Genomic DNA, 24117 nt, shown 5'->3' with positions numbered 1-24117 from the left:
TGGTCATACAGAAATGGTGTGACTGTGACTGAATGGACTCATTTACCAATATGTGGCATGTAGGAAGGATGGCATCTCTTTCAGGACTCTTCCTGTATATGAAATCCTTTAGGTTATAAGAAAATTTGCTATGGTTACCTTTCATTACAAAAAAGCCTGACTCGGCTGAATGGTCAGCATACTGGCCTTCAGTTCAGAGGGTCCCGGGTTCGATTCGCGGCCGGGTCGGGGATTTTAACCTTAAATGGTTAATTCCAATGGCTCGGGGGCTGGGTGTGTGTGGCGTATTGAACATTAGATATCATCCTAGGTAGGGCCCTGATCTTCACAGACATGCAGGTCGCCTAATATGCCGTCTACTAGAAAAAGACCTGCACCAGGCCTCTCCAGAGGCCATATGCCATTTATTTTTATTACAAAAAAATATTAGAATTAATTTCAAGTTGTTCTGCTTATCACGATGTAAACCTAATTATGTCTTGAAAGCATGCTTGAGGCACATACAGCTCAGTAAGATGTGTGGCCCAAAGTTAGTAGAGTAATATATTTTCAGTCCAAACTCCTGATGAGTATGTGTCAGCAATCTCTCTACTTTACCTGTATAGCAGAATGGTATGATCTAAAGGAGGAGGCTTTGAGTAATTGAAAAAATACAGTAAAAATACAGTGCACTTTCATCACTGCAGTACAATTTTATCAGCAAAATATGTTCAAAATCCCCCTCCTCCGCTCTTGTTCCACACAAACCACTATACACCACATTGCACATTTTTGCATCCTTGACAGTAAGAAGATGGAACACTTTCACTTGCTGCTCTAATCTTACCCTCAAAATCATCCCTGTTATTCTCCGGAGCCCACATGATTTTACAATCTTGTTATCTCAGCTAGTATTATGTGTGAATTCCAATTTTAGTATCCTATTTGGAATAAGCACATCTTGGATTCACTGAGAGTCAAAGTTAATACTCCTATATTAATGTGCAGAGGCTTACAAAGCACAATGTAGATCACGCTATTATTAACACTTACTTGAGTTCGGAGTGTTGTCAAAAGGATAGCTTGCTACCAGGGCTCCTCCATGGATGCCTCCAGAGAGTACAAACTGGATCTTGGAGATCCATTCCTTGACTGCGTCTGTTTCAGGCTGACCACGTTTGTTGTTTTGCTTAAAGTAGTCTGGGAAGTTGCGGTTCAGGTCGAATCCTCGTGCATTATACCTACAAAATACAATTATAGTGTAGGGTACCTTGAGAAGAGCTACTTTTATACTTAGCTGAATTGTATCTTTGCTAACATGATATATTTTCAGTTGAAGTATGCATTGTCAATCAATGAATGAATGAATCAAGATTTATCTGCATTTAGGGCTGTTGCCTAGATGGCAGATTCCATGTCAACTGTTTAACTAGTCTTTTCAAAGAAATTAAAATTTATTGAAAATTTCCCTAGTTAAGTTATTTCCATACCCTAATTCATCTTCTTACAACTGCATATTTCCCCCCAGTTTGTCCTCTTGAATACCAACTTTATCTTCGAAGTTGGATCTTCCCTACCTTTAAAAGCCCCACTAGAGCTTATTCATCAACTAATGTCACTCCACGCCATCTCTTCAAGACAGCTCGGAATGTCCCACTTAGTGACAAGTCACAAATCTCATTTGTTCTGTACTGAAGTTGACCCTATATCAAGAATATTTAATAAGACCACCTATTTGATACATATGTATTGATATTGCCCTAAAATAGGATTTATTTATGTATTTAATTTATATGTGTCTTTATAAAGTCTACAAATATCAAACAAGAAAATTGAGATCATCCCATGAAACCCCTGAGCATACACAAGGTATTTATAAATGATCAGTGAATTAACATAATTCTACAGTTTAAACATCTATAGAAATCATCACACACAACTTAAATGAGAAAGAAACATGGATGAATAGAAGAAACACAATGAAAAAAAAAGTTGAATTTCTAATCTGGTTAATGTACAATAAGAAATGCCTGTTAATAGAGACATAAGATTCTGCGCTATAAAACCACAAGTCTTCCAGATGCCACTTATGCTTGTGAAATCCGGTTCCAAATTTAAAACAAATTAACTTATCAGCTCCTCAAATCTGAAAGAAGACTAATCAGAACTTGCATAAGTAAAGAATATCAGGTCAAAGGCTCCTGGAGAATCCTTCCTAATGAAACTGTCTATAGAGGGATTGACAATCACCAGCAGAAAACCGAATTTTATGACAACTAGTGATGAGAAATCTTGGAAAGAAGACAGAAGGATAATGGGTCCACAAAATTGATGATGATGATGATTATTATTATTGTTGTTTAAAGGGGCCTAACAACCAGGTCATCAGCCCCTAATGGTACAAGGTGCAACATAATGACATGATAATTAAAACTTCAACATATATCCACTGACTAGTATCTAATCATGATGAAAAAATGACCATGAATCCAAAACAGTCAGTGGATCCAATTCACAATTTCTTATTTTCGGAGATAATGCTTGTCGTCCAAACGGCTCCAAAATCCAGGTCACCGGCCCCTCATAATGGTACTAATCACTGGTAAAGCAGAACCATGATGTTCCCCCTACAGTGGTACTGACCACAGGCATTGTAGACCCATGGAGTGACACACAATGGCACCACTCGCAAGCAACGCAGACCCATAGTGTTCCTCACTTAGTGGAACTAATCACAGGCAATGCCCAGACCCATAGTGTTCCTCACATAATGGTACTGATCCTATGTAAAATAGACCCATGGTTTTCCTCGCAAGGCCAGGCTGAGTGGGTCAGATGGTTGAGGCGCTGGCCTTCTGACCCCAACTTGGCAGGTTCGATCCTGGCTCAGTCCGGTGGTATTTGATGGTGCTCAAATACGTCAGCCTCGTGTCGGTAGATTTACTGGCACGTAAAAGAACTCCTGCGGGACTAAATTCCGGCACCTCGGCGTCTCCAAAAACCGTAAAAGAGTAGTTAGTGGGACGTAAAGCAATTATTATTATTATTATTATTATTATTATTATTATTATTATTATTATTATTATTATTATTATATTTCCTCGCAAGGCGGTACTAATCCGCAAGTAATGCCGACCTATGGAACCTCACTAATCACAAGTAGTCTAATTTAATCATCCCTTGATCCCCCCTTTTAGTCACTTCTTACAACAGGCAGGGATACCGTGGGCGTATTCTTCGCCTGCGTCGTCCACCCCCAGAGGGTGATCCATGAAATTCAGCACGATCTCAAAACAGTTTGACTCGACATAGCAGATGCAGAGAACTAAAATAAAATTAACGCCCTTCTTAAGACTCAAATTTTCAGCAGAAATTACACATATAAGGGCTATAGCGATTTCAGACAAACTGAGGAAATTACAATCGGAACAAATGAAAAAGTACGGGGCAGATCACAAGAACTAACCAATACAGCTTTCAAGGAGAAAGTGAACGTGGAACGACTCAAGTGGTGCAATGTGGTCAATAATAAGTCCGGTCAACATTTACAAAATAAACCTGCAGCTGCGATGGTCTTGTTTCCTCTAAAAGCATCTTGTGATGTGCATGGGTTGTCCAGGAGAGGACAGGTAAGTAGGTGGCTTGGATCTTGTTCAGCAGCACATTCACACGAGGTGTCTGAGTTTGCTGGAAGGATCCCTCATTTCTTCAGGTTGGTCTTGCATCGAGGGACTTCCATACAGAGTAAGCTAGGTCTGCGCCAGGCGCTAGTTCTTTTGGTGAGACGTCTGCGGGCAGTGAGTTCCTCCATCTATTAAGACGAGTTGTCTCTGGTTCCCTTTAGCGGCAGAGTCTTAGCAAGGAAGTTCTTGCGGGATCTGAGGCGAGACCTTGCAGCTCGGTGACCATGGAGTGGATGTCGATGGTCATTCTCCTGCTTTGTTTTCTGGGAGTATGCAGCAGTGGCCCTCCGGATGTTGGGTGGGGCTATTCCAACAATCGGGTTCAGTTTCTGCACTGGCGTTGGTTTTAGGCATCCCAAGATTATACTATAATAAAATAATAATATATTTACTCCAGACGAAAATTTATATTCATCACGATACAGCAAGCGGGTAACACCTGTGTGTTTCCGCTAAGCTCGCTTGCATACCGTAGTCCGCCCAGGACCGCAAACGAACGTACTGTACTTTTTGATAATAATCATCTATTCAGTGTAACACAGGGAACCTTGCCGTGCATAAGGAACAGAAACAGTCAGTTCCCTAAAGCTATTTTGATCATCTTCACCACTTCATAAGATGGAGCAGACTGATGCTTACCTGCCCTGTCCACCATCACACTGTCCTTCGCGAGCCACCTCGAAGCCATCAGGGTTCATGGATGGTAAAATGTGGATCCTGGTGTTGTCCAGCAGCCATTTGATGTACGGATCAGTGCTGTAGCTCGTCACCAGGTACTGAAAGCACCAAAAATATTATTGAACATAGCACATAACTTACGAATGCAAAGTTGAAACAAATTTGTAGTATTAGATTAACAAGAAGGAAACCAATGTTATGAAATGCACCTGTGATTGTAATCAGAAGGCAGACCTCTGGAGTGATCGGTTGGTTATCTTCGAGGCCTCATACCATCTGATGGAAGAGGTCAACATTAATTTTCAATCCAGGGGCCGATGACCTAGATGTTAGTTCCATTTCTGTACTAATATTATAAAGAGAAAAATATTTGTGTGTTTATTTGCTTGTAATGGATAAACTCAAAAGCTATTGAACCGATTTAAAAAACTTCTTTCACCCAACTTCTAGGTCTATAAAGCATTTGCTGGAAGGATCCCCCATTTCTTCAGGTTGGTCTTGCATCGAGGGACCTCTATACAGGGTAAGGTAGGTCTGCGCCAGGCGCTAGTACTTTTAGTGAGATGTCTGCGTGCAGTGAGTTCCTCCATCTGTTAAGACGAGTTGTCTCTGGTTCCCATTAGCGGCAGAGTCTTAGCAAGGAAGTTCTTGAGGAATCTGAGGCGAGACCTTGCAGCTCGGTGACCATGGAGTGGATGTCGATCAATAAGTAACATGGGCCGTATTTTATTTTCAAAACAATTAGAGATCCCTACTAAAATCTAAATAATGTAACACAAGGTATCAAAAATTTGCCTATAAAAGTCAGTATAGGCCAATATAGACGAAATATAGAATTTGTTGCACAAGGACGAGACAGAGCTCATTTTAAGTCTCACGACGCGAAGAACAAAACTCGGTAAGGCCCTGAGGGCCCCTAAAATAATGTTTTAAGGGCCTAAAACCAACAGTTATGGAGATATTAGCATCACACTACCTCGCTCTAGGAATCGGATGAAGAAATGACCAGTCGTAACCATGGCGAGTCAGTTCAAGGATTCTACAGTAGAAGGCCTGCGGTTCGAAGTAGGCACGAGCGTAAATTTAGGCTAGACCAAAGAGAGATTCTGATGCACACATGGCTGTCTGGAAAAAAGGGCTGTGGGGGTAAGCCACCCCTATGGGTGGAGGTGTGGAGGGGTTGTAATATAAAAATAGAAAATATTGACGAATCCATAGGTTTTGGGGTCGCTGAGATGAACAGCGATACTCCGCATGTTATTTAAGTCCAAGTTAAGCCCCTATAGGCATGGGGGATGAGAAGGGGTGAAAAAAGTCCAAAATGGCCCAGATTATGGATATATGTGTGTGCACCCCTCTGGGCAGGGGTGGAAAGTGGTTGAAGTATCCGTCAACATCACAATAACGAAATCTACAAAAATTCGCTTCACACATAATTAACAGGTAACAAAATACCTAAAGGTAGACAATTAAGAAAGTGCCCGGGCAGCGCGGGTAATATAGTTGTCATCAATAATCGTAATTAACCCTAGAACTCTAACCCTTCGTAATTTTTACGACGGTAGGTAGGAAACTTAGTACGGTATAGTTTTATTGCCTTCCACTTCTGCGTGCCTGCCACTATTTTGTGTAGCTGAATTTCTCGCGGAGGAGTTGTCTGTGGCGTGAGCGATTGGTGATATATTTCTTAATTCCTGTGAAACTGGGTGGGTGTCGTCGTATTGATGAACGGTTAGTGATAGTGCAATATAGGATGGGATCTCACGGCGACTTCGTTTTTAACTGACAAAGATACGTACCGTACCGGTACGTTAGTATTACGACTTAAACAGTTACTTACCGTACAGTTTTTGAAGTACCGGTATCTTAAGTACCGTATACACGTATTGCTTTTTGTCACTTTGAACTCTATCTTATCATAGGGCATTGTAGAAGAGCAATGGCTACCAGAATACCAGATAAAATTATTGGCGATTATTGTGCAAATCAGATGAAGATGAAGAGGTTGAGACAGACAGTGAAAAAGACGACTTCGTGAAAGATGATAGTGTTCATAATACTAGTAATAGGGACGAATATTTGATGAGAAGTAGCATCTAAGTCCTGAAGGAGGAAACGAAATTAGTCTGTGTTGTTTCACCCACGCGTTGTCATTTTTAGACCCCCAACAGACCCTAATTAACTTACATCTGATTCTTCTGAAAATGATGCACCAGAAAATTATGTTTTTGATCGCAATATAATATTTATCAAGAAACGAATGTTTTTTGAGAGGCATGTAAACAAGTTAAAACTGCAGGAAAATTCTTGCAGTTTAATTTGTGAAATGTGTTTTATGCCCTTTTTTTTTTACATTGACACTATTTTCGTGGTAGTTTTAATTTCTTCGTGTTGTAAAAACCCCCACATTCATAGTTTTATGGGCTTATTTTAGTATGTTGTATAATAAGATTAAGTTATTATAAAACGTGTTAATATACTCTAATATTTTCTCTGTATCAAGTTTGCTGTATTTTAATAAACAATCGCATCAAATGATTAATACCGGTACGTACTTTGATTCATGTTAGGTTTCTGTCTGCAAGAATTCCAAATATACAAAATCTTACCAAATATTAGTTGTTACGCACAAAATGTAAACATTGTAAATTGGAGTAAAATTTACGAAGGGATGGTAATGTGTGGTGAAAGAGGGCGAGTGTTCTAGGATTAATTTGCAACCAGGATAACACAGTTAACGTAAGAAATTTCATTTTTTGTCCGTATTGAACTAAGAATTACAATGAATAAACTTTTGTCCACCTACTCAATACAATAATGTTGTTTATAGATGTAATTACAACATTTTAATTATATACATTCCTAGTTTCGACGCATTTTTGCGTCATCTTCAGCTGTACAAAGAAACAGAAAATAAGCAAATTATATAAAACTCATGATATACATTTAATTGTGCGTGATATAAAACCCTATGGAATCTACATTAAAACAATGACACATAATAAAGCCTTATTGGACAAGTTAAAGACTTGCGAGTCAAACATATACTGAATGTTGAATAACCGTTCTCAAGTTGATTCATGTCCCTGTGGACATACAGTAGTAAGTTCAATAAGTTTGGTGAGCAGTTTACAATAATAAAATATTGTGTGTTTTAAAACACTTTTAGACCTTGATTCAACTACCGTACGGTTCATAAACTGCGGAGTCATCTTATAAAGATCGTGAATATTGCTGAATAAAATTTAGGTATGACGGAATTCTTCTATATCTAAGGCCTATGAGGTGGAAAAACATAAAAAACTCCTGAAGATGTAAACAGGATGTATGTTTCTCAGTTCAAATGTGGAACCCCATACGGCCGTAGACTGATCGTAACGCAAATAACGTGCGGTAAACAAAGCACAGCTCGAGTCAGGAGTCTTTAACTTGTTCAATGAGGCTTTATTATGCGTCATTGTTTTAATGTATAGATTCCATAGGGTTTTATATCACGCACAATTCAATATCTATCATGAGTTTTATATAATTTGCATATTTTCCGTTTCTTTGTTCAGCTGAAGATGACGCAAAAATGCGTCGAAACTAGTACTGTATATAATATTAGAATGTTGTAATTACATCTATAAACAACATTACTATTGTATTAAATAAGTGGACATTAAAAGTTTATTCAGGATAACACGCGCAAAACGAACAGTTAATAAAAAGAAAAGTCTAACAATATCTAAAACTATGTCGGAAACAATACAGTAGAGATTAATAAGAAATATTCTTACGGGGCGTTACTACATACGCCTGGGAAATATAGATCCGCAGAAAGGCTTAGAGAGATGGCCTAAGAGCATTTGAAATGTGGTGTAAACTTTTCGAAAATAAATACTGTACGCTTTTATTTTTAAAGAAGATTTAAAATACCAGCTTTCACGTCTGTAACATCGTTAGTTTGTTTACATACAAGTATGTTGTAACTTGTGTATAAGTATCCTCATACAAATAATTCAAATAATTTTTCAATTCTTTCACCCCGTTCCCTTAAGTAAGTTTCCGAAAACAAAAGAATATGTGTTTCTTTATTTATTAAAGGAGACGGCAGATACCAATTTCCACATCTATAACATCTTGAGTTTTTAAGATAGGCCTATAAGTACCTTCATACAAAGAATTCAACTAGTTTTTTTAATTCATTCACACCCCATCCTTAAGTGGATTTTCCGAAAGAAGAATACGCATTTCTTTACTTTGAAAGAAGATTTCAAATACAAATTTTAATGTCTGTAACATCTTCATTTTTTGAGATCAGTACCCTCATAAAAATAATTTAATTCCTTTTTCACCCAACTTCCACGTACGCTACGATTACTTTCACCAGGAAGGAAAAGTAGTGTTCGTGACACAAGAAATGTTCAGCCTCGTCGATGCCACTGAGAAAATGATAACTCAGTTTATCGGTCATCTGATAAAACCACTCCAATCGGTGGGTCACGCTGCTGTAAGAATGAACTGAAGGCGGAAGACCCAGAGGAAGACGACCTAGAGCAGCATACCTCAACAGTGTCAGACAAGGATGACCTCAAGGCGGCATCCAATACAATAGTTCTACAGGGTGATCGATCACTTTCGCCCTTGAATGACGTCAACTTTATATGAATTACGTCCTTGTTATTACAATAGAATTACAATAGACAATACATATTTATTTATATGCGACTATTTATACACATGCAGACATACAGCGTCATACGTTGTCAATTTTTAGCTATAAGTGCCTGAAGATGATTTTATGATTGGAACTAGTCCCACAGTGTGATACAGGTGTATATATATATAGGCACATACATAAATATGTATTCATTAGGTGGAACAATATGGACCAATATGAAGATAGTTGCATACGATACGTCATTGTTAGCTAGTGAGCCTCACTTTGAAGGACCTTTTGTGAGGAAGAAAAGGAAGGAGATCACTATGCGACCACAGGGGTATTTTATTAAGAACTAAACTCAGTAACTTTCACTTTGTAAAACAGCATTGGGTAGTAGCAGAATGTATGGTCGCAAGGTCACTTCGTTCTTAGATGAAATTCACCACTATCTCTGGGGGCCTTTTATTAGTCTATGCTATTTGACTCTACGCCATTGTGGAAGTGCCTTGATGGACCTTTCTTCATTCCGTTTCTGCTGCAGCTTGAAGCTGTTGACTGAGTGAATCAGCCCTGCTGATACTGGTGGATTTCTTGAAGCTATTCGGTGATTTAATATCATATCATCTGAAATATCAGCACTGATGGGCAACTGTGGATTGGGCACAATTTTATTTGATATTCTCGGATTAAGCTGTTTTGTCTCCTAAGATGTGGAGGAATAATATCACAGAGAGTTTGTAACCAGTGAACTAGTCTGGTTTAACTGGACGTCAATCTTCTTAACATGGCAACTGTTGAGCCAAGCTGGTGCACAATGTTCAGCCACGGAGTAAAATACTAGTAGGCCAAGTGCAGTCGTTCGAAGTACTTTTGCTTGAGAGCCCCACGAAGAAGCCTTCGGTGGTTGCTGAGTGGGTCTCAGCTCACAAGTGGCCACGACTGGTCCGTGGTCAAACAGCTCTGCACTCTGACCGGCCAACCGAGCAGAGGAGGGCTGGCCACGGCTTTACCGTGGTTCTACGCCTATACATTCAGGAGACGGGTCAGGGCTGGACCTCACGGCTGGCCCCAACCATCGGCTGTCCTGAGTGTGGTTTTCCGTGGTTTTCCATTCTCATGCACTAAGGCGAGTGCCGGGACAGTTCCTAATATAGGCCACGGCCGCCAACCCGCTCACCTTTTTCGAGCATCTCCTTCAGAGTAACAAGTCTCCCGGACTGAGAGACGGCATCACCGTCTAAGAGGCCCGCATCCCCCTTCAGGGGAGGAATTAAAACATTTTAGTACTAGTAGTATGAAGAATCCGTCAGTTTGCGCAGGATGTTGTTTTTTACTCCTAGTTTAGCTGAAGTCTGAAAAAAGTTGTTAACGGTAGATCAAGGATCTGTCCAGTGTCACACCCACATATTTAGGGTCTTAATTGTAGTGAAGCTGTAGGCCAATGAAGACAACCGATAGTTCCCCGTCTGCGAACTTGTTACTCAGATGGAAGCAACTCGGATGGGCCCGATTAAACCGGATACGCACTAATCATGGACGCTGTGCTGCCTTGGCATATAAATGTGGTTCGAAACCATCAGCCGCCTGCGACTGTGGGAATGACATACAGTCTACCACGTGTCCCATCAGGTGTTACCCAGACGAGAGACAAGATTTTATTGATGCGACACCTGAATGGCTCAAAAACCTGGACTGTAATTTACAAGGCCTGCTGGAAAGTGTCCATCATGAACTTATTTCTTCCTCTCTTTATCTCCGATTAAGAAGAATGATCCGATGGTGCTTGAATATCTCCTCTTTTTTCCACAGCTTCATTAAGTTCGCAGCCTAAACATCGTTTTTTACCGAGTGAGTTGGCTGGGCGATTCGGGCCATAAGGTGATCGGGATCAGATACCGATAAAGAATTATCCACAATCAGTCTGCAGTGATAATAATCTAGCACTGTGAAAAAGAAGCAGCTATCCAAAAAGAAGTGAAGAGGCCGGGAGTTTGCCACTTCTTTTCAGCGTTTTTATAGAATGTGCGGTAAAGGAAATCCAAGAGAAATCTGGAAAAGGAACCACAATCCAAGGAGAGGAAATCAAAACTCTGAGATTTACCGACGTTACCGTTTACCTCATTTGAGTTTGCAGAAGATCTGGAGAAACTGGACACAGAAGTACAACGTTACGATAAAAATTCCAACACGAAAATAACAATTCATTCGATCAAAGTCAGGTGATGCAGGGAATATTAGATTAGAACATGAAGTCTTAGTGGAATGTTTTTTTCTTTCTTTTCAATTTTGCTTTACGTCGCACTGACACAGATAAGCCATATGGCAACGATGGGAAAGGAAAGGCCTAGGAGTGGGAAGGAAGCGGTCGTGGCCTTAAGGTACAGCCGCAGCATTTGCCTGATGTGAAAATGGGAAACCACGGAATACCATATTCAGGGCTGCCGACAGTGGGGTTCGAACCCACTATCTCACAGCTGCGTGACCCTAATCGTACGGCCAACTCGCCCGGTTAATGGAAGCAGAATAACTAGGGATGGCAGAAGTAAGGACGACTTAAAATGCAGATTAGCAAACGCAAGGAAGACCTTTGTTAAGAAAAGACCTTTGCTCATTTCAAACAATGGTATATATACAGAGAGGGTCTTCAGTTTAGTAGCGGTATTCATTAAATGTTTCCTGAAGGATAGTGTCCGATCAAGAGTTACTCCAAGGTACTTGGGGTTAGGATTGTGTGGTAGGGGAGAGTTGTCGAGGGAAACATTCAAAGTAATATTTGCCTGCCTGTTATTAAGGTGAAAGAGACAGGTTTCCGTTTTGCTGATGCTAGGTATCAAACACCACTTATCAAAGTACTCGCTCAAAATGACAAGGTCTCTGTTCAGAATTGTTTCTATCTCATTCACATTGGATTGCTGAGTAACTATTGCTAGGTCATCCGCGTAAGCGAATTATTGGCGTGATGTAGTGCGGGGTATATCGGCAATGTACAACAGCAATGGAGAGAGCACAGATCCTTGTGGGAGACCATTGTTGAGCTTTTTAATTTTACTACGTTTGTTATCCATAACTACCTGGATCAATCATTCAGATAGCATGTTGTTTATGAGTTGTGACATTACTCTGCACTTAACAAGTTTTAAAAAAAACTTATACACAACTCCCTCTCTCCAAACCATATCATAAGTGGCTGTCTGAATGTCCTAGGAGGTCATATTCTGGTCAGCTGAAGGAGTTTGTGTGTGCTTCTGACGAGGTTGTACAATGGTTGGACAGCTTGGATTTAAGTTTATGAACTGTTTTAGAGATTGGTTGATTGTTTAAGGTGTTATATTGTTTGTTATGTTTTTGAATATTTGTATGCAGAGTTATGTAGTAGCCATAAGCTAAATAAATAGTAATAATAAATAAATACAGAGAGGGAGAGAGAGGGGTGCGGGGAGGGAGGGAGATATTTTGGAATGTTCAGTCTGGTGCGTGGCATTGTATGGAAGTGAAACATGGTCAATAACTAGCTCAGAAAGAGAGTATAAGCTTTTGAAATGTGGTGTTACAGAAGAATGCTGAAGGTGAGATGGATAGATCGAATTCAAAATGAAGAGGGCTGAATCGAATTTGTAACAGAACAGTTAGTTTTTGAGGCGATAACATCGATGTAGGCCTATACCAACGCATCCGCACTTTTTCACCGAAGGTAATGAAAGTGACAGATTTGTTAACATAATACAATAGAGCTGATACCTGGCAACATCCCCCTACAGTGATACGTGTATGAGGGATTTCCTTCTGCGACAACATACAGACGTATTGAGCGGTTCTCTTTAGGAAATTTTGTTCTTTCCTTCCACTAATTGCGGGCAGGAGCCAGTTAGGCTTTGGTCAGATTTACGGCTTATTGGACTCAAGGTTCGTTATATATCACCATTTTCCCATACCAGTGTGAAGGGCCGCCTCAGCACACGCAAAAATAACTGCATGAAATGTATGAAAGAATCACCTGTCGAGATTACAGAGTAGGCCTATACCTCAATCAAAATAAATGAACGTAATTATTTAGAAATTATCAGCAGTATTATTCGCACTGCCATACAGTTTGCATCCGCCTTGACACTAACTTTGCGTATATTCGCGACAAATCAGCGGATATCCGCATCCGTGCACAGTTCTAAATATGACGAACAGATTAGAGTAAATATGGGATGTAAGTTAGTAATTATGTAGAAATGAAAAAGGTTAACACAGGATAGAGTAGCATGGAGAGCTGGAGCAAACCAGTCTATTGACCGATGACCCATATCATTACTACTACTACTCTAAAGAGTTAATTCTTGATTTGCTGAAATTCATGATAAATGTTCGGGTGCAGCCAATGCATTTCCACTGTTCCGCTTACCCTGTCTCTAATCGTCCAGGTAATAGAGACTAAAATAGGGAGCTTACCCGGAAAAAATATGGTAGTTCTGGAAAGTGCTTACTGTATGTTTTTGGGTTGCTAAATACGAATTGTTAACTTCGCGCCAGAAAGTCCTCCCATAACCTCCGAAATTTTGAGAGGACCCTCAAAAGTATGAATTTAAAAAGTGTGTATTTCTGGGAAATAATACCTTGAAATACGGAAAGTAGACAACATTTACGACAAAAAAGTCTGATATTTTGACGTAGGACGAACGAGAGGGTGCGCGCGCTTATCGGAGTATGTGCTACATTCGATAAGTTACTTAACTCCGCTTAACCGCTAGTGTCGTTTACTTTCGCTCTCCCGTCACAACCTTCTACCTTTTAATTCAAAATTCTCCTCGCACCCCCAATCTTCTTTTCGGCCTCTGGAAGTCCTCGATCCACTACCTTTTCCTAAAAGAGATGGGACTATAAGACGACGAACGGGGTGGGGGGGGACAATCCATTATAAAACCTTGAGAACTGGACGTTTTTCAGCCGAAGTTAATTGTTGAAAGTTTTAAATTTACGATAGAAAACAAGAAAATACGTACAATACTGTTTATACTACAAAGCCTAAAGAAGCATTTGTTGTTAGAGTTATTTATTTTATTTGTACAGGTCAGGATCCCTATTTTAGTGGAAACTGAAAAGTTTTCCTCTTGGACTCACCTGTATGAGATGCAGCATGAGCTCCCGACCCACCGCCTCATTCCCGTGCATATTGGCCACATACTTCACGTCCGGCTTACCGATCATGTGCTCGTAGGGAGAGGCCGACACCACCATCACCCATAGCTCTCGACCTGCAACAACAAGACATGTCCTCTCCTCAGTCTCACTTCCTTCTATTAGCTTCAGTACTGGAGGAAAGGTTATTAGCAACTTAATTCAGGTTAGTTTCCTTATTTTGTGGAGATAACCAGATAGTTGGAAACTTTTCAAACAACAATCAAAACTTACAGATGGTTTTCGGAAGATTATTTTTCATCTCTTTGGTTCAGAATGAAATAATGACAGTTATGATTCGAACGCGGATGGTTACGCATTTATAGGTTATGTAACCGTTGCTGGCTTGATTACACAGATAATAATAATAATAATAATAATAATAATAATAATAATAATAATAATAATATATGAAATTTTAAACGCAGTAAAAGAAAACTTAAGGTTCAACAAAAGCGATGCACTACAAAACGTAAACAGCAGGTTAGGAAACATGACAACTACAAAATGGATGTGGAAAGCGGCATGGGAACGTAGCCTTTTGTGACGAAAGAAACCATAGAGGGTAATTGCCCTTGGATTACACACATTTATTTTAAGAAAAAGGAAACAAATCAAAACTCATAATAGAAAGGAACAAATCAAAAACTCAAAATAGCAAGATCTTTACAAAGAAATTTAGGATTTAACCGCGCCTGCAGACATGTGCAGTGCACTGAAAGAAATTAAATAACAGAATTTGAATTTAGAAATACAATTCAACGATACATGTCTATTAAAATGAGGACTAATCCCAATCTACACCAAAGTAGAAATACGACCAAACACAAGAGGTACAGAAAACTTGTGTTACTACCTAAAACACTTCAGATAATGTGCATAGATTTTCAGCACTTACGTAAGGCGACACAGAAATACGGGGAGGCGAACCCAAGGGATAATTACATTATAAGTTATATAGTAATAAAAAAAAAAAGATTTTGGCTCCGAAACAAAAAGGTACATGGTCTTAGCTGAAAAGCTAAGTCATTTCGACAAATTTAGCGGTGAACGTGACACTCGAGGATAAACTCCTGCGTAAAAAGAAAACCACATTTAAATGAAGTTGAAATAAATGTAGGAACAGTGCTTACCCTGAGACCAGGTTTCCCCACGAGGGAACCAAAGGAGGAGCACGACGGCTCGCTACGATGGTCAGAGGCGCAGATCCTATCTCGCTCCCACCGAAGGAGTACGGTTGGATGAGAAACAGGAAATGGTGCCACCACCAAAGAGAACCAACCAGAAAACAGAAATTAACCTTCGACTTTCACATTCACCAATTACATTAACTCTTATTTTCACCAATGAAAAAGTTGGAGTTCTTGCTGAAAAATGATCGAGGAAAGTCTTCGTTTACGCAGCAGGAAACGCGCTTACAGAACTGCATGTACACGTTGTTTCACAAATTTTGACAGTAACAAAAAAAAAATTACAGATAAATGATAATTTTGATACAACACATAAAGTTTCTAAAACGGAATTCTTCCAAGTCCAAAGGAAAAAAAATCTTATACAACAAAAGAAATTAAAACAATAAATTAAGAAATTTCAAACAATTCCCACTGCTGTCTTTATACTGCCACAGGTTAGAAAGAATGTAAACTAAGTGAAGCAAGTAACAAGTATACTCTAGCTCGCACAACAGTTCTACTTTGATACTTGCATAAACATTAGGGGCTCGGCCTGTTAGAATCGCCGCTACAATACAGAAGCGTGGGCTAGGCGACACTTCCTACCTGCCAAATTAGTTTGCGTTCTAACCTACTATTGCCTGAACATCCGGGCTCTTTGAACGATTTCTGAAGTCGAAGCTCCTGTGGGTGGGGGTGGTAGAATAACACCGATGGTATCCCTTGCCTGTCGTAAGAGGCAACTAAAAGGGGCTCCAGGAGCTCAACTTGGGTGGGTGGGTGGGTGGGTTGGCGACCGCAGGGACCTCAGCTGAGTCCTGACATTGCTTCTACTTGTGCCAGGCTACTCACCTTTATCTATACTATCCTACCTCCCTTGGTCAACTCTTGTGCTTCCCCGGCCCTGACGGTGGTGATATTTGTTGTTTAAAAGGGCCTAACGGCTAGGTCATCGGCCCCTAATGGTACGAGGTGAACGAAACGAAAATTAAAACTTCAAAATGTATCCACTGACTAGAATATAAAACGAATGCCGGCGAAAAAAGCTCGTGAAACAAAAGCAATCAGTGGATGGAGTTCACAGTGCCTGAATTACTGGGATGGTGCTTATTATCTAAAGGGGTCCAAAATCCAGATCACCGGCCCCTCAAAATGGCACTACAGTAATGACTGGTAAAGCAGAACCATGGGGTTCCTCCTATAGTGGTATTAATCACAGGTAATGTAGACCCATGGTATGTCACACGCAGTGGCACCACTCACAGGTAACACAAACCCGTGGTGTTTCTCATAAAGTGGTACTGCTCATAGGTAACGCAGATCCATTCTGAACACAGTGGAACCCGACCGGTGGAATATACACGACGACCATTATCACAAACAACGCCCAGACCCGTAGTGTTTCTCGTATAATGGTACTGCTCCTATGTAACGTAGACCCTCGCTGTTCCGCACGTAATGGTCCTAATCACAAGTAATCACATGGTTCTAATTTCATCCCTTGGTTGCCCCTTTTAGTCGCCTCTTACGACAGGCAGGGGATACCGTGGGTGTATTCGTCTCCTACCCACTGGGGGTGGCCCTGACTGTATTACGTATCGAAGCTTAGGAAGTTCATGTTCACGCCCTTCTTAGCCCTAGTCTTTCTTTGTCATATACCTTCATTTTTCGAAGTATCGGACCCCTTTCATTTTTCCCCTCTGATTAATGTTAATAGAGAATGGTTGCTCAGTTGTACTTTCTCTTAAAGCGGTAAACACCATCACGACCACCACCGAGAGACGAAAGTAAATATAGGAAAACTGATTGATTGTGACTCCTCTAAGAATGAAACAGTCACAGGACATAAACAAATATGAAAATGGAAAGCACCCTACAGTATGTGAAACGTTCGAAGTTCCGCAGACTCTCAGACTGTATACTGCACTAAAAATTACACAATAGCGAAAGCAAGATACTAACTAATAAAATTAATTATCCAAGCTGTCAGTCGATAGATGGCATTTATGACATTTTTAATTATTTTTATAAATGCTATTTATTCGGGGCGTTGACCCAAGAATATTTTTTTGCCTCTGCTTTGCACCATATGATATGAACCTGCGTGTATTTGGAAATTGCGGAAGTGTAGAGTGTTGAATGTAAGGAAAGAGACATTAAGGACGACATAAACACCCTATCCCCAGGCCAGGGATATTAATCATGTACAATTAAAAAACCCTGACCCGGCCGGGAATCGAACCCGGGGCTGTCGGGTGACGGACGCGCTGCCCCCTACACCGCGGGGCATGAATATAGACGAATAAGCTTGATGGAGTTTTAAAAAGTAGTAAAGCTTATGATGTCAGGCCCCGCGGTGTAGGGGACAACGGGTCCGCCTGTCATCCGGCGGCCCCGGGTTCAATTCCCTGCTGGGTCAGGGGTTGTTAATTGTAAACGATTAATATCTCTGGCCTGGGGACTGGGTGTTTGTGCCGTCCTTAACGTTCCTTTCCTCACATTCAAAACACTACGCTTGCGCAATTACACTTACACGCAGGTTCCTATCATATGATGAAAGTAGTGGCAAAAGATCTGTAGAGGTCGACGCCACGAACAAATATCAAAATAAAGTCGGAATTCAAGAGGACAAGAAAATATCAATTGATTGGAAAGGAAATTAGGGATGGAAATAATTTACCAAGGTAGATATTCGATAAATTTCCTTTTTGTAAAACTCTCCAATATAACATCTGCAGTTTTTTTGCAAGTTGCTTTACGTCGCACCGACAGAGATAGGTCTTATGGCGACGATGGGATAGGGAATGTCTAAGGAGTGGAAAGGAAGCGGCTGTGGCCTTAATTAAGGTACAGCCCCAGCATTTGCCTGGTGCGAAAATGGGAAACCACGAAACCATCTTCAGGGCTGCCGACAGTGGGATTCGAACTCACTATCACCCGGATGCAAGCTCATAGCTGCGCGACTCTAACCGCACGGCCAACTCGCTCGGTACATCTGCAAAAATCCTTACCTCTGATTGCAGTTCTTTCCTCATATAATTTATATACAATACGTAAGAAAAACAAAGGTCCCAACAATTTGGTAAGTTTAGAAGATTATGCCTTAAAATGAGAAAAATAATATTTTCAGTTAATCATTATAATACCCAAATTACATGAAGTTAATTACAATATTAAATTATAAAAACTAATTATAGTATAATTTGCGTAGAAATTGGTGTAATTGAATTCTGCTTGCCTTGATTTGAACTCACGGTTCGCTAGTGCTGGGAGCTCTTGTTTGCGAATACAGAAGAACTGCTCCAGATGTGAAGTCACTTGGCAAGCACAGCCTTGGAGAAGGGTGACATGAAAATGAGCAAATGTAAGACGGAGGTGATTGTTAGCAGCAAGAAAGATGACATCAAGATTGTAGACAGGAAGGAGAGTCAACTGAAGCGAGTGGAACACTTCAAGTGCTTGGGCGCGGAGATCGATCTGACGGGAGGATGTGAACGAAAAGTGCGTGAAAGAGTTAAGGCAGGTTGGAGTAAGTGGAGGGAGATGGCAGGAATAGACTGAGACAGGATGTCACTCCAATAAAGTTAGAAATTTATAAGACAGTAATCCGTCCAGTGATAAGACATGGGAGGAGTTGTCGGATAGGACAGAAATGAGAACGTTATGGTCGGTAATGGGAATCTCTTTGAAGGAAACGAGAAGAGGCGACGATATCAAAACGATGGTCGTATTCTAACAGAGGAGATCTTCACCAAACTAGAGGAATATTAGAACCTTATTCGTTATCCAAAGAAATGTCTGCATCATCCTGCACAAGAAAACAGATGTCTAAAAATCCCCGGCCTTTGAAGCAACTAAATATTAAATCTGAAGCTTTACAGATACTACTACTACTACTACTACTACTACTACTACTACTACTACTACTAAGGTAATTAGTACACGGTACGGGTTGTGCCGCTCGAAGCTTTCATTCGAGTCATCGTGGCATCTAAAGATGATTTTCCGGAATCCATCATTTTCACCTAAAAATGTTGACGCTCTGTCTTTATTAAAGCCATTGCTACTAATTTCCCAACGTCCGTGTAAAACCTGTGTGTGTTCATGTGAAGTTTAAAGAAGAAGATTGGTTTTACATCATCCTGTATGTACGGTATTCATCCCGTAGGCTGGTTGGATCCTCAACAGATTCACCATTAGCTGTCATAGATGGCCTAGGTGTCACTGAAGAGGCGTGCTAGGGAAATGAGGAGTGAGGTAGTTTCCCGTTGCTTTCCTCACTGATCCAGAAGTTGCTATTGCTCATCAGTCTGCCAAGCCTACTGAAATGCGTGCACCTACGAGCGACATCTTCACACCATCTATAGCAGGGACTGGCTGCATTAGGAATGGCATTACTAGCGTCACTCATAAAAACCAACCAAACCCCATGGCACTACAGCCCTTGAAGGGCCTTGGCCTACCAAGCGACCGCTGCTCAGCCCGAAGGCCTACATATTACGAGGTGTCGTGTGGTCAGCACGACGAATCCTCTCCGCCGTTATTCTTGGCTTTCTAGACCGGGGCCGCTATCTCACCGTCAGATAGCTCCTCAATTCTAATCACGTAGGCTGAGTGGACCTCGAACCAGCCCTCAGGTCCAGGTAAAAATCCCTGACCTGGCTGGGAATCGAACCCGGGGCCTTCGGGTGAGAGGCAGGCACGCTACCCCTACACCACGGGGCCGGCACAGCGTCACTCATACCTCAGCCAATTTCATATTGTCAAAGCCAAGTCAGGTCAATGAAAGTAACAATTTTATTCTAGCCCATACCAGAAGACATAGTGCACTGTAAACATTACATCTTGCCAGCAAACCTAGCTACTCTATTTCACTGTTTTCGGAGACGACGATGTGCCGGTATTTTGTCCTGGAGGAGTACCTTTAGATGTCGGTAAATGTGCCGATATGAGGCTGGTTTATTTGAACACTTCACATACCACCCGACTACATGGGTTCAGAAGATCAACGCTTTTACCTTCTTAGCCACTAAACCCGCAGAGGAAGAAACTTTCGGCATACTTGACTGAAATATAAAATACAATGGCATTGTTAATACACGTCGCTCATATATTAAAGTGAATGTTTAAAAGCCTTTGTCTAGACAGTAGTCTATCTTGCAGGCAAAAAGTGAACAGCTATCGCCATCATTGTACAATAATCAGTCACCATTGATCTGCATTTAGTCCGACTCGTTGGCTGAATGGTCAGCGTACTGGCCTTCGGTTCAGGGGGTCCCGGGTTCGATTTCCGGCAGGGTCGACGGATTTTAATCGCTTCTGATTAATTCTTCTGCCTCGGGGACTGCGTGTTTGTATCCGTCCCAACACTTTCCCGCTTCATATTCACACAACACACCTATCACCAAAGAAACACGCAATAGTGATTACATCCCTCCATATAGAGTTGGCGTCAGGAAAGGCATCCGGCCGTAAAACAGGGCCAAATCTGCATGTGTGACGCAGTTCGCACCCGCGAACCCGCAGGTGTGGGAAAAGCTGTAGGAAAAGAAGAAAAATTGATCTGCATTTAGTGCTGTCACCCAAGCGCTAGATTCCCTATCAGTTCTTTAACCTAGTCTGTTCTTAAATAATCACTAAGAAGTTGGAAATTGGTCAAACACCTCCCTGGACAAATTATTCCAATCAATAATTTCTCTTCCTATGAACGAATATTTCCCCCAATTTGTCCTCTTGAATCTCAACTTTATCTTCATACTGTGATCTTTCCAACGTTCAAAATCTCCACTCAAGCTTATTCTTCTAATAATGTCATTCCACGCCATCTCTCCGCTTAGGCGAGCAGCTCGCCTCCTTACTTCGAAGTCCTCCCAGCTCTAAGTCTCCAACATTTTCGTAACACTACTCTTCTGTCGGAAATCACCCAGAACAAATCGTGCTGCTTTCCTTTGAATCTTTTCCAGTTCTCATATCAAGTAATCCTGGCGTGGGGTCCCAAACACTGAAACCATACTTTATATGGTCTTACCAGTGACATACTCTCTCTCCTTTACATCGCTATTGCAACTCAAATACCCTCAGAACCATAAGAAGAGATCTGTACCTTACCTTGACTCCTTCCTCTCCTGGTGTGACAAGTGGCACCTCCCTATAAACCTCTCCAAAACCGAATCAATCTTAATCCGTCGTAGCCGCCGTCGCTTTTCAGTGACCCGTGACCCTGACCTCCTCCGACTCACCATCAGCGACACCCCACTTACCACTCAACCCTCCCGCAAGTACCTTTGTGTAACCATAGACGAATTCCTCACTTTACGCCCGCATTTCCGGACCCTTCAATCCAAATCCTCCCGTCGAGCCCAGTTGGTTCGTCGGCTTGCCGGGATCACTTGGGGCCTCAACTCCAAACTTCTATTCACCTACACCGCCTTCATCCGTTCTGCCATCGTCTATGGTTTCACCGCCTGGCTGGCCGTTGCAGACTCCCACCCTACCCTCCTTAAACACTTCCTATCCATGGAACGCCACCTAGTCCGCATCGCCCTCCGTCTTCATCCACTCTTTCACACCTATGACCTGCACAACATCTTCCCAATTCCCAAACTAGATACCTTCGTCTCCATTTTCGCTACCCTCTATTTCCAACGTTCCCTTGACCGTAACAATCATATACTCTTCCTTCTCCTGCAATCCCCTCTCAAAACCCCTGTCTTTATCCGCACCCCACTCCATATCCTCAAATCCCTTCACTCGACCCCTCCGCCCGGACAGTGTGTGGAGACTGTTTAGGGGCAATTTCTCGTTTGCGTTGTTACCAAGTCACCTCTCTTTTTTTTCAAAAAGTAGTCACTTAGTACCTATTTTCTCTAATCATTTTATACAATTTATACTTAATGTACTGATAATCGAGTGTTCCTTACTTTATATATATCCAAGGTAGACCATATGTAAATACTCCGCTTCTGTCTCCCACTGTATAGTTTACGTATCTTAACTGGGGTGTACATGTCCGACTTTTTTCTCACATTCTGTATTAGGCTCTGATAAGGAAAGCCATGTCACTATGTACGCTTGTTATTCTTATTTATTCGAAACATTGTAATATGTATTTACGGTATTAATCAGCTTGTGTTTTTCCCCTCAATTTTTGTTACCCACGAAGCCTGTTGTATCCAGCTATCCATAATGTCTGTATATACACTGACTGACAGTGACAATGCAACACCAAGGAGGAGAGGTTCGAAAGGGATGAAAGTTGGGGAAAAAACAGAGACGGCACGGACGAATAATTGATGTTTATTTCAAACCGATATGCAGGTTACACAATGCGCACGGCATCGACTCAGTAGGATGTAGGACCACCGCGAGCGGCGATGCACGCAGAAACACGTCGAGGTACAGAGTCAATAAGAGCGCGGATGGTGTCCTGAGGGATGGTTCTCCATTCTCTGTCAACCATTTGCCACAGTTGGTCGTCCGTACGAGGCTGGGGCAGAGTTTGCAAACGGCGTCCAATGAGATCCCACACGTGTTCGATTGGTGAGAGATCCGGAGAGTACGCTGGCCACGGAAGCATCTGTACACCTCGTAGAGCCTGTTGGGAGATGCGAGCAGTGTGTGGGCGGGCATTATCCTGCTGAAACAGAGCATTGGGCAGCCCCTGAAGGTACGGGAGTGCCACCGGCCGCAGCACATGCTGCACGTAGCGGTGGGCATTTAACGTGCCTTGAATACGCACTAGAGGTGACGTGGAATCATACGCAATAGCGCCCCAAACCATGATGCCGCGTTGTCTAGCGGTAGGGCGCTCCACAGTTACTGCCGGATTTGACCTTTCTCCACGCCGACGCCACACTCGTCTGCGGTGACTATCACTGACAGAACAGAAGCATGACTCATCGGAGAACACGACGTTCCGCCATTCCCTCATCCAAGTCGCTCTAGCCCGGCACCATGCCAGGCGTGCCAGGCGTGCACGTCTATGCTGTGGAGTCAATGGTAGTCTTCTGAGCGGACGCCGGGAGTGCAGGCCTCCTTCAACCAATCGACGGGAAATTGTTCTGGTCGATATTGGAACAGCCAGGGTGTCTTGCACATGCTGAAGAATGGCGGTTGACGTGGCGTGCGGGGCTGCCACCGCTTGGTGGCGGATGCGCCGATCCTCGCGTGCTGACGTCACTCGGGCTGCGCCTGGACCCCTCGCACGTGCCACATGTCCCTGCGCCAACCATCTTCGCCTCGCCACAGGCGCTGCACCGTGGACACATCCCTATGGGTATCGGCTGCGATTTGACGAAGCGACCAACCTGCCCTTCTCAGCCCGATCACCATACCCCTCGTAAAGTCGTCTGTCTGCTGGAAATGCCTCCGTTGACGGCGGCCTGGCATTCTTAGCTATACACGTGTCCTGTGGCACACGACAACACGTTCTACAATGACTGTCGGCTGAGAAATCACGGTACGATGTGGGCCATTCGCCAACGCCGTGTCCCATTTATCGTTCGCTACGTGCGCAGCACAGCGGCGCATTTCACATCATGAGCATACCTCAGTGACGTCAGTCTACCCTGCAATTGGCATAAAGTTCTGACCACTCCTTCTTGGTGTTGCATTTGCTCTGTCAGTCAGTGTGTATATATATATAAACGCTCACAGAATGTTCCGATGCCCTATATTACCCGTGCAACAAACCAAAATGGCACCAAACTAAACCAATAAATACAGTATCTGTCCCACCTATGCCCGCGTATATAATAAAGAGTAATCCTACACCCACCTCCAGTCATTCTTGCACTTC

The 24117-nt window shown here is 42.1% G+C and overlaps 1 protein-coding gene across 4 annotated transcripts in view; it reads right to left on the bottom strand.

Moving 5' to 3' along the window:
* LOC136883098 (carboxypeptidase D) overlaps nucleotides 1–24117 on the bottom strand; it is a 209028-nt gene that overhangs the window by 30260 nt on the left and 154651 nt on the right. For all 4 annotated transcript variants that reach the window (XM_067155284.2, XM_067155281.2, XM_067155283.2 and 1 more), the window contains exons 4-6: nucleotides 14092–14225; nucleotides 4302–4438; nucleotides 1033–1220 (exon numbers count right to left, since the gene is read on the bottom strand). In XM_067155284.2, coding sequence (XP_067011385.1) covers nucleotides 1033–1220; nucleotides 4302–4438; nucleotides 14092–14225 — 459 coding nt within the window. The remainder of the gene's footprint in view (nucleotides 1–1032; nucleotides 1221–4301; nucleotides 4439–14091; nucleotides 14226–24117) is intronic.

This window comes from Anabrus simplex, chromosome 11 (assembly GCF_040414725.1).
Source record: "Anabrus simplex isolate iqAnaSimp1 chromosome 11, ASM4041472v1, whole genome shotgun sequence".
Classification (NCBI taxonomy): domain Eukaryota; kingdom Metazoa; phylum Arthropoda; class Insecta; order Orthoptera; family Tettigoniidae; genus Anabrus; species Anabrus simplex.
This window is presented reverse-complemented; position numbering and strand designations above follow the sequence as displayed.